At 32.9% G+C, this 12,185-nt stretch overlaps 1 protein-coding gene across 1 annotated transcript; it reads left to right on the top strand.

Annotated features, from left to right (window-relative positions):
* Window positions 1-1,823: 1,823 nt before the first annotated feature.
* Window positions 1,824-9,385, top strand: LOC113808452 (Actin-related protein 2/3 complex, subunit 4). Its single transcript, XM_027359869.2, has 6 exons — window positions 1,824-1,963; window positions 4,086-4,204; window positions 5,032-5,184; window positions 5,657-5,711; window positions 7,320-7,490; window positions 8,093-9,385. Exons 1-6 carry the CDS (start codon window positions 1,961-1,963, stop codon window positions 8,096-8,098), a joined length of 507 nt encoding a protein of 168 aa, XP_027215670.1. The 5' UTR covers window positions 1,824-1,960; the 3' UTR covers window positions 8,099-9,385.
* Window positions 9,386-12,185: the final 2,800 nt, after the last annotated feature.

Genomic DNA, 12,185 nt, shown 5'->3' with positions numbered 1-12,185 from the left:
TCCAGCTCTTTTATAAAAATAAATCTCCCTTTATACACTCCTACTCTCTACAGCTACTTATTAAACTTCAAAGGTATTTGAACTCCTTCTTTTCTTACTTATCGCGTTGTTTCTATTTCCTTACAAATCAAAATGGGAAGACAATCTATACTGTAATTAAAATCATGATATTCGTGATTTAAAGGCGCGACAGTGATAATCAGATTCTCAGTAAATATAAATAAATTCATACTGAGGTCAACAAGAAGTTTTGTCATCTTTAGGGGTAACTGATGCAATCATTCAAAAAAATTCCTGGATCCGAGTTATCTTGCTAATGAACAAGCTAACCAACAACGCTGCCAAAAACATAACCTCCTTGGCGTAGGGAGTAATGCTAATCATGCTAGCAATAATAGCAGAATTGATGACGGTGATAGAACTGATAACAGTAATAATGATAATAATAATAACAATAATGATAATAATAATGATAATAACAGCAATATGATGCTGGTGACGATAATGATAATAATGATAATAGCAATAAGGATATTGCTGATGATGAAAATGATAATAATAATCGTAGTAGTAGTAGTAGTAGAGATAAAAAACAATAGTAATAATAATAATAACAATAATAATAAGGATAATGATGGTATCGATAATAATCATGATGATAATAATGATGATCATAATAATAATAATAACAATAATAATAATGATAATAATAATAATAATAATAATGATAATAATAACAAATAATTATAACAATATGTTATTATAACAATGATAAATAATAATGATAATAACAATAACAACAGTAAAGATGACATTGATGATTATAGTAATACTGACGATAAAAACAATGATGATAATAATAATGATAATGATAATGATAACAATAATAATGATACTAATATCAAAACTAATAATGATAATGGTGATGATAATAATGACAATAATAATAACAATAATAATGATAATAATAAGGATGATAACAATAATAATGATAATGATAATGATAACAATAATAATAATAATAATAATAATAATAATAATAATAATAATAATGATAATAATAATAATAATAATAATAATAATAATAATAATAATAATAATAATAATGATAATAATAATGATGGTAGTAATAATAATAATGATGATAATGATAATAATAATAGTAATGATTAGAATAATAATAATAGTAACAGTAACAATAACAATAATGACATTAATGATAACAGTGATAATGAAGGACGTGAAAAAGGAAAAATAGACGTTATTATTAAGGGCTAATGTATAATAATAATAAGGATGACGTAAATTGACTTTCATCACGCTTACATCATTTTCAGGTTTATCTTTATCATCATTGTAATATCAGGCCAAAATACACAAGCCTGAAACGCTGTCACTGTCAAAAAAATGTCAATTCATAGTAATCTTTGCAATGAAGTGTTTAAAGTGCGCGCTCAACGTGGGAGAGGATGTGCAGCGTTTGGTATTTTTGATCAACACGTTATTGGCCTTTTTTTCGTCTTTTGTCCGTAGAAATTGTCACTGCTTTGAATATCTGTTTCATATGTGCTTTGTGATTGATTCATATGAACAAGAGAAGGTTTGGTCAGTCTTAATACATTGACATGTAAACAATTGTTAATTTTGTTCGGATAGATGGACTTAATACCAAACGTTATTTCACTCTCAAAAGCATTTTGATTGATAATAGGCACATTTACCTTTGTATATTCAAATAATATGAAGACTCTAAATTCCCTACATATATTAGTAACAAAAACTTAACTTTGACACGACAGGGCATTAGTATTTCTTTTTAAAAAACTATTCATCGCCAAGTCGAATCCCGAGTCAGCATTGGGACATGCCGGGTGTACCTCAGAGATAAGTGACAGGAAACAGTACATCTCATGATTCCGTGATTATTCTCCTCTAATTCGGCCTTAAAGTACCATTCATCATGGTGAGTTGATTTGAAAAGCTCATATCCACCCGTATAGTGAAAATAGAAGGGTCAAGGGAGTGTAGAAAGGGCAGAAATAAAGCAGTTTGCGTGGGTCGAGGTGTTGGTGTATGAATCACTATGGCTGTAACACGCCTAAGTGGGAGGGGGTTTTATCACTGAAAGGGGAGGGGGATGAAGTAAAGTGGATAATTACACCCATTGTTATGGGTTTTCGGTCGTATTTCCATTTTATTGATGAAAAAAGTAATTTATGTGTTACGAGGGATGTCTTGTTTGAAATTTTGATTCTCTATTTTGGGCCTTACAGATTTTGAACGAAAAGGATGACTTATTTGGTGAATTAAGAGTACACTTTATTACAAGAAGAGAAGGGAAGCCAGTCACATTCATAAGAAATAGTAATATGATAGATAAGGGGAATTTTCACCTGAAAACTTTCACTAAGCAGTTATCCATGGTAGAGAAGAAATAGGCCCTAGTCTTCACTAAAGATCATGAATAAACCCGCAAGTGATTTTCTCAATTTTCTGCAAGTTTCCCAGATTGCACTTGAGTCCTATATAGCCATGTTGATTTAGTGTTCAGGCACATCAAGCTCTTTGTGGCCTCTGATGTTAATAACTTTCAACTCTTGGCTTGAGAAAATGAAATATGTGTCACGGAACTAAGACAGGATGACCTAAAGCTGACTAAGTTGTGTATAGGATATATGACTTCCAAATTTCTCTTCTGGACTCAGTTCAGTCTAAACTAACCAAGGCCATGGCCATCCAATAGTGACAAAACACTAAAAGAAACAAAGCAGTATGATGAATCTCTGAGTATAGCCGAAGTCTGCCAAAAGTCTGTGAAAGCTTACCCATTGTCGATTCTTACCTCTTTGTTTCTCTTTATTTAAAAAGTATAGTTAGTTGTGTTCAACAATATTACCAATCTTATTTATATTTTTCCAATAATGTTATAGTTATGTCCATTAATAAAGATATTTTAAGTTACTGAAGTTATTGTGTATACATTTTTTTTCTTCTTTTTTTCTTATACAATTCTTTACAGTACGGATGCACACCAACTCCACTTCATAAAATTTGTCCAATAATCTAAAATGCTGTAATTGGTCATGCCCTTTGGGCACTGTCTCAGGGTAGGGTTGATGGGGGGGGTTCTACCTCCCTACACCCCCTCGATAAGCTTTGTCTTCACCTTTGTATGCATGGCAAGATAGAGCTGAAACTCAGGAGCGCTGAGTGGAATTAGGCTACAAGGGCCACCTTCCACGATCTTTTTCTTATTTTTATGGTATTGCCTTTCGAGTCTGCAGATTATTTTTTCTATGAATGACTGCAAGTTTTTGCCCTCTACAAGAATATTGCCTTCAATTTGCCCTAGTTTAGTACATCCATATGGTAAAAAATTCATTCTTTGTTTTATTAATTATTTAGTGTCAATGTGTCAACTGACATTAGTAAGAATATATTCCTATGTAGATGATAGTATTTGCAGCACCATAATCTTACTTCCAAAATATTTTATAGCAAGTTGAAGTTCATATGCCTTATGTGATTAAAAGACAGTAGTTTGTGTAATGCTATTGTGTTGGACATTAAAAACTGTGCTGCTCTTGTTTTTTACTTCAAAATTGTATGCTATCTTTCCTTGCTCACAGCAAGTTTAAATGGGATATTTATATAACAGGGTCAAAATAATTTTGAAAGCTACTGCAGTTGTTTTCCAGATATCTGCTTTTTGTTCTGTTTGTGTGATATACAAGAAGAATATACGTGAAGAATCAGAAATGTAAAAAAATGCATAGGATTTGAAATACTAATACAGGTTCATTTTTGAAATCATATAAAACCTTGGAGAAAAGCTTACAAAGATTTGAACTCTTGTGTAAATGATTTCCATATTATTGATTATTTCCAGTGCATGACCTTTTTTTGTATAACAGTTTGTATTTTGTTTTATTTTTTGTTATAATATACATTATATTTATCATATATGTGTGTGTGTGTGTGTGTGTACAGCTTTTTTTTTATGTTGCTGTTTCTTTTCATTAAATTCCATATTTCAGTAATGGTTGTCATAGATATAAGCTTTTTACTTTGTATATCCCTTTCAGTCTGCCACTTTGCGCCCATATCTGAATGCTGTACGGCACACATTGTCAGCTGCAATGTGTCTGCAGAACTTCAATTCCCAGGTGGTGGAGCGACATAACAAACCAGAGGTAGAAGTAAGGTAAGCATTAGTTGAATAGTATTCATTGTGACCAATGTAGAAAAGGTAGGAATGAGAACAAATATCTTGACAGGGTAAGGTGTGTAGTTGACTGGTTTTGATTCTGTATTTATAAAATATATGTGAAATGCATGCATTTGTGGTAAACATTTAATCAAAACAGGTCAAGCACATCTCATGCACTATGAAGATATTCATTGTTGCTTATTTGCTAAGTGATATCACATACTGGGTATATGTGCCCTGTCTTTAAATGTTTTCACAAACCTAATGTATTTTAGGAGTTCTGTGTATCCATTTTATCTTTTCTCATCAGAATAGTTTTACATAATTTGTATGATAAAAATTCAGATCATATGTATTTATCAGGTTACCTTCACAGCAGTTCAAATATATAATTTCTAACCTTAGCATACAATGCTGTATATTTCTGTAACAATTATTATAGTCCAAAAAGTCACAGAGGTCAGATCACTTAGGTTTAGGTCCAAACACTTGTTTTAAATGTTTCTTGATATTTCTGTAAATTTATAAGTGGGACACCCATGTTGACAATCTTAAGTGAATAGAATCACATTTCATATTTCAACATGTGTGTATATGAAAGCAGTTTATTTGATAATCAAATACATTTGGTTGAAAGAGGTGCATTAAAATTAAGAATTTCATGGTGCAAAAGGTGTAATTCATTTTCGTTCATACTTTTTTCAACATTGCTCACAAGGAACTTTATATGAATATTTAGTTATTATTGCATATATTCTATATTTTTGTTTATTAGTATACTCTTTTTTTATTTGAGGATAAATTTTGCTTTCTAATTTCAGATCTAGTAAGGAGCTCCTCATGACAGCTGTTGTTGTTAGTCGGAATGAGAAAGAGAAAGTGCTCATAGAGCCTTCCATTAACTCCATCAGGATCTCCATTGCCATTAAACAAGCTGATGACATTGAACGTATTCTCTGTCATAAATTTATGAGGTAAGGCTTTGGGTAGAATTTTTTTTAAATATTACACTTTCCCTTCCAGTCTGTCCTACTTCTCTATTAGACTCAATTGATGTATTCACAACCAACAATGGTTATAAGGACTTTCACTTCCATTAAGGGACAACTTCTCGGCAAATCCAGACCGCATCTAGATTGCTTTGGGGTCTTGGGGATTTATGTCTTTTTCTTCCTCTTTATCGAGTACTTTTCTTTTCTCTTTCTTTCTTTTTTCTCTTTTCTTTCCCTTTTTTTCATTGTCTTTTTACTGGCACAAATACTACACAGAAAACACATCAAAAGAGATTTTTGAAGTCATAGTCAACTTAACTTTCTAAGTTGTTCATTTTAACTTTTTTTATAAATTGATAGATTGCCATAATACCATTTTTCTTAGATTAGCATGTACATGCCAAATGTACTTGATTACTGATGAATATGACTCAGGATTCATAATATTTTTCAGGTTCATGATGATGAGGGCAGAAAATTTCATTATTCTTAGGAGAAAACCTGTTGAGGTAAGAATATTTTCTCTTCAAATTTGTTGAGAAAAAAAATCCCCATCAACTTAGTGCTCATTATCTAACATTTAACCCCACACTATATCTACAATGCATACCATAAGAGCTGATTCACCCACCAGCATGTAAGCAAGAACTTTCATACTGTATCAAACTGTATCAAGTGGCATCAGAGGATAGAGTGGAAAATCATGGGGAACAAATATTTTAATGAAACAGAGTGCTATCCTTGTTGCTTAGTTGTACTACTGCATTGCTGACTAGATTCTAGAGCCAATGAATTAACCATCTAATAGAGTTCTGTTTTATAGTATTTTTTCTCTTTCAAGATTGTGGTAAGAAGTCTTTGTCGGACAGTTTTCTATGGAACATATTCCTTTTGAAAAGTATGAAAAGTAATGAGCAATTAAACTAATTTGATAAGAATTAACTATGTACATTCACTGATGTTGGAAATTGCATGAGGAAATTTTTGTGACAGAGCATTTTTGATCCATTACAAGTATGAAGAATTTCAATTTTTTTATAACTAGACTTTAAAAATGAGCCCCTTTTTTTTCCACCCCACCACCGCAGTGTAGAGTTGTGTTACCATACTGAACTGACTTTTCCCTTTCTTTTGTGGGTATTAGGTAATGAATTGCCAAGTCCTAACTATTAACTTCATGATTTGTTTTTATATTGATAAATACACCCACTCACCAGGATGTTACACATGAAAAATATATTCTGTATAAGAATATTATATGTATTTTAATATCATGGTAAGGATTAAATACATCGCCCGTTGTGTAAGTCATGGCCATCTTTCTCCTGCCATTATTCAGACATTCTGAAGATATTGATCAGTTTCTCATAGAATTAAAAAGAAATGAAAATTGTTGAATAAAAAATATTGAAATAAATTATGAAAAGGAAATACTGGAAGCTAAATACTGTCAACACAAAAAAATATCCCAATCCTTATTAACAAAACAAAGATCTATTGCTATCACAAATCGCTCATAACCTGGGGCATTCCATGCACTGGCAGTTAGTAGGATATATATACATGTAAAAGATTTGTGAATCCAGTACAGAGTGTATGTTTTAAGATGTGGATATCTTTAGCCTATTTCTTAATTTTGGTACATAAGACTTTTTTTTTTTTTTTTTTTTATCACTTCACAAAGTTGTCGGCATTGTAATGATGCATCATGATTAATGTTTCCAGATTTCCAGGCACTTGGGTGGGTTTTGAGGGAGATAAGAAAAAAAATTGTTTTCTAAATTATTTTATCACTAATGTTTTTATTAATGTTATTGTTATTTATTATTTTTATTCATATTAATACCCACCCACCCCCCAATCCCTTGTGTATTGTTATCATAGTGGGCATATTGTTTCCCTGTTTAATAATCTCGCCCTCACTGCTCATGGGGACCCTGAAAGTTGAAACATTTTTCTTCCCCACATACTCCTGGCTTACCATGGGCAGTAATGAGTTTGTACCCTTATTAGGAGCATTGAGGCATGCCCTTTTATTAGTACTATTATTATTACTATATTTTTTTCCAATTATTATTGTTATTATTATTATATTTTTATATTGCATGTTTTTCCAGGGTTATGACATTTCCTTCCTCATCACCAACTTCCACACAGAGCAGATGTTCAAGCACAAGTTAGTAGACTTTGTGATCCATTTTATGGAGGAAATTGATAAGGAGATTTCAGAGATGAAACTTGCAGTGAATGCACGTGCCAGAGAATGTGCCATGGAGTACTTAAAAAGGGTAAGATTTATTATTGTTATGAAATATGTATGTATTTTTGTATACAATTTGTAGTCTTTTTTTCCCCATTTATTATATCAGTTAGTATGCAAATAACCATGTTGCTATAGACCAAATTTTTAAATGTAACATTACACAGCAGTAATTGTCAAAGAAATTTGATTCAATTACGAGTGAATTCACATATGCTTTTCCAGTATTGAAGGTTTGCATTTGTGGAATTATTTGTGATTGATATCTAGTAAATTAGATCCATATTAATTCAGGGTATGGATTTTTTGCAAACATGAAAAGTCTTTCACTTACCTTCCTCACTATGCCAAGTTCATTATATATCATGGTTTTAGACATCCGTATATAGTCATATCAATGTAAAAGTTTTTCTTTTATAGCTATATATTTTTTCTTCCTTTCTATTTTTTACTGTGCTGGTGCTTTTAATCTGTCAGTGCATGCAAAAAATTAGAGGATATCCTTTCTCAATTTATTAGGTTGTTCTTCCATTTTTTATTTAGTATATTTTACAGCTTAGTGATAAGTAATTGCAAAATATGTCATGAAACTTGGGACTGCAGAAAAGTGATCTAGCCTTTCCTTTTCAGTTCTGAGTGAGTATGATGATGCTAGTGATGTCTAACGAATCATTATCATCAATCTCTTCAAAGGATGGGGTAGCAAGGTCTTCCATCGTCCTTGGTTATCGTTCCTTAGGGAGAGAGGAAAAGGATTTCTCATTCATCTGTCATTTCCAAACATCTTCATTGTGTGAAAGACAGTTCTGTGGACTTGATTTCTCTATATTTAATGATTATGACTTTTTCACTGTGCTGCGTGTATGTATCCGGTTCAGAGGAAATTCACTTTTATTGGGGATACAATGCATTTTCACTGATTGTTGACCAGTGCACAAAATAACATATAATTTGTTTTGAGTCATATATTTAGTATAATTTTAGTGTCGGGAACCTTACGGAAATTCGGAGAACAGGGAAATTCTCAGTTGTCATAAGAAGCTACTGCCATTCAAGTGAGCCATTCCATCCTTCTTAATTAGCTAGCAAGTCTAATGCAGTGTATTCAGTTGTTGTTTTAGTCATTTGTTCCTACTTATGTTAATTTCTAATGTAATACAACATGCATTTAAAAAAAAAGATTAAGGTGGAAATCTGTGTACAACAAAAGTAAAAGTCTAAAAAACTGCCTCTTCTAGCATTTGAATGCATTAAAGAGCTTTTAAATAATGAAGCCATACTTACCAATTACTAAAACTATAGGTAAATATAGATTATATGCAGATAGTTTTGTAACTAAACAATTGTGTAATCAGCATCCTTTATATTTGTTTTTTGTTTATATTATAAAATGATGTGCAGTTTTTTTCTGCACTTACAGGATCCAAGTAAAATAGGAAAAAAGGTGGTAAGTGGATTGACACCACAGTTACTATGTAATGAATAGTTACTGCAGTTCATGAGGTTTATTGTGTAAACATTTGTTGAAGTGTGTGGGTTCTTCCATGTTAGAATATAGTCTCTGTAATTGGATTATATTATATAACTGCAAAAGTGAAACATGAAAATACAAATATAATCTGCAAATAGCCATTTGGAGGTCAATTATGTAGTCATTTTCTGTTTACTTCAGTCAAATCTTGTGGAACAGTTGCAGTAAACTTGTGGTGTACATGGTCAAGGCTTGATTTATCTATAATTTTTCATTTTATTAAATTTTGTCATATTTTTTTTTCTCTCTGGTTTGAGCCCTGATAATAAAATGATATAAAATAAAGATTTATCAGTATTTGCTTTATCAGATTGATTTATGTAAAATATAATGATTTCTAAAAATATTCTTCTGCCTGCATCTGTATGTTGGAATATACAGTTGTAAGTAAAGTTTTTGTTTTATTTTACGCTTGGGTTGTGTTCCTTTTGGTATACAGTGTCGCCTACATAAACTTTGACAATGAGTGAACAGAATCTTGAATTTTTGAATGTTAATTGTTTTACCAGTGTGTTTATACAGGAAGCTTATTCAGTCTTGTAGGAAATGTATAGAATTCCTACATGTCAATGAACTGTTACATCTAGAAGTTAATAATTTCCCATTTAATGCAATTCAAGATATAAAGTGATCTCAAGACATGTGATAGGGGCAAAAGTATACACTTAAAAACTGAAGTTAGTGTCAAAGTTACACTTGTCAGTAGAAAATTTGCTGAATGTCTTGCCAAGGTCAAGTATATCATAATGGAAATAGCTTAAAATCCCAACATCCTTTCAAGAAAAAAAATACCAAATTAGCTGAATGAGAAAATATAAGACAAACATTAATGAAAAATATAATCAAACTGATATAACGAAAAAGTGAATAATAGTGTTTCTGGTTGGTGACCAACCTTGTTAAAACACTGTGGGGTTTTTTGTTATAATGCATTACAAATTAACCCATTAAACCTGGGTGTCATAACCAAATCGTCACGAAAAAATTGGCTGAGGTTGTGGTGATGAAAGTATACCACCATAGAAAAATTTGGCTGCAGGCTGGAGTGAGGGGAATGTACTGTCATGAAAAATCTAGATGAAGGCTGGGTTGATGGGAATGACTTGCCATGAGTATAGAAAGCTCTAGGCTGAAAATCAAACGCAGTGGGCATTTAGGATTTCCACTGTGTGCCATGGCTAGAATAGTACCTGCTCCAGGGAGGACACTATTTCCATGCTCAGGATTCTGTTCCTCTCCAGTGACAAGCAATACAAGTGTATTAGTAAAATGTAAGTCTTAGACTAACTAGAAAGATGATATGGAGTCTGATCAAGGAAAAAGTCTATTACCATCTTGATACAGCATATCAAATTACAAATATAGACCTTGGAAAATGACAAAAAGCAAAAAATGCTTGCACAGAAAATGAGGTATTAACATTGTAGGCCTGGTCACATATGAGTGTGGGCCAGGGGTACAAGTCACACAATAGGGAGAGTTACCACTCGAGGAAACCTAATGCTCGGATTTTGGTCCATATAGAGGCAGCAGAGCCCCTGCATCCAAGGGATTAATGAGACCTTGCTCTAGACATATAACATGTTCAGTCAAATAGATAATACAATATATATGGGGCCCCATAATTTCATTAGCCTAGAGTCCCCAAAATGTCATACTTTGGTCATGTCCCAAGAACATATATATTTTGACAGTTATTTTTCTCAATACTTTTCCTTAACCATATTTTTTTAAGAAGAAAAATATGATAGAAATAAGGGGAGCAGTTGAAACCACAAATGCCTTTGGATCATTCAATCCCAAAACTCCCATCACTCAAGTGGACAAAATCTTTTTATAATACCTAAAATGCATTTACTAACCCATACTGTTAGGCATCTAGACCACTGTCATGACATCACTTGTCCAATAAATGGATATGGTTTTGCTTCAAAGTTTAAATCTTATGAAGCAATGGGAAAGATAAATGTTGCAATGCAGTTTTTTTTTGCTGATGCATCTCTTCACCTTCACAGAGAAATGTAATTCTGTCAAATCACCTGGCATTACCTCCCATGCAGTAGAACCTATTATTACAATGAATCAGCAACACCCCAAAATTATTAGTTTTTCTGTTATCATAGGATGTGACATTATCTAAATGTTTGTATTATGAAGGTAGAATTACATCAAAGTTGCTTTTTGCAAATTATATGATGAATGATCATTAATAATCTAATAAATTCTGTTTGCTTCTTATGCCAGATCAACTTTTTTCTTGATTGAATTAGTTGTTCACTTATCTTGCCTTTTCCTAGTCTGTACATTTCTCTCTAAATTGTTTTAGCTAAGTCGTGTTGAGACACATCTAGTATCCAAAACTTGAGAGGGGTCAGTTGATTATCAACCATCACATCAACAGTGTGGAACAAGAGTGTGGAAATGCTATGAGCACTGCTCATAGCATTTCCACACTCTTAAGCACAATCTGCACCTCGCCCGCCGTGGTTGTCTTCCTTGACCTGGAGAAGGCTTTTGAATTGGCAAGTCCACTTGCCATTCAAGAGACCCTAATCCACAAAGGAGTCAAAGGCAGACTCTTGGCCTGGATAGCTGACTATTTTAAAAATAGATCAGCAAATGTCAGATTTCAAGGCCACCTCTCACAGCACATGCCACTTGAAAATGGAACTCCTCAGGGAGGGGTTCTTAGTCCAGCCCTGTTTAATACCCTCATGTCCAACATACTCGACATTCACCTGCCAGAGGGATGCAAGATCATCTCTTATGCAGATGACTTGGCAATCATAGCCTCTGGCAACCACTGCCTAACTAGGGCTCAGCGTTGTCTGAACCTGGTGTCTGAAGAGTGTTGTAGGACGGGTCTAAAAATATCAGCAGCAAAATCCAAAGCAATGGCTCTGAGAACCAATGTCAGAAACAAAAAACTCACCATACAGGGTATGGATCTGGAATGGGTGAAGGACTATCTATACCTTGGTGTATGGATAGGACACACACTCACTTTCAAAAAGGAGATCCAATACCTGCTTGACAGAACCAAGGAAAGACTGTCAGTCATGAAAGTCATGACAGGGAGACACATAGGAGCAGGACACAAAGTACTAAGATCATTCTATGTACATGCTGTCCGTCCTATTATTGACTATGCATCTGTCGCCCTCATTGCTTCCAGCACAACATTAAAAGAAA

Source organism: Penaeus vannamei, chromosome 1 (genome assembly GCF_042767895.1).
Source record: "Penaeus vannamei isolate JL-2024 chromosome 1, ASM4276789v1, whole genome shotgun sequence".
Classification (NCBI taxonomy): Eukaryota; Metazoa; Arthropoda; class Malacostraca; order Decapoda; family Penaeidae; genus Penaeus; species Penaeus vannamei.
The sequence above is the reverse complement of the archived record's forward strand: the minus strand, read 5'-3'. Positions and strand labels throughout refer to the sequence as shown.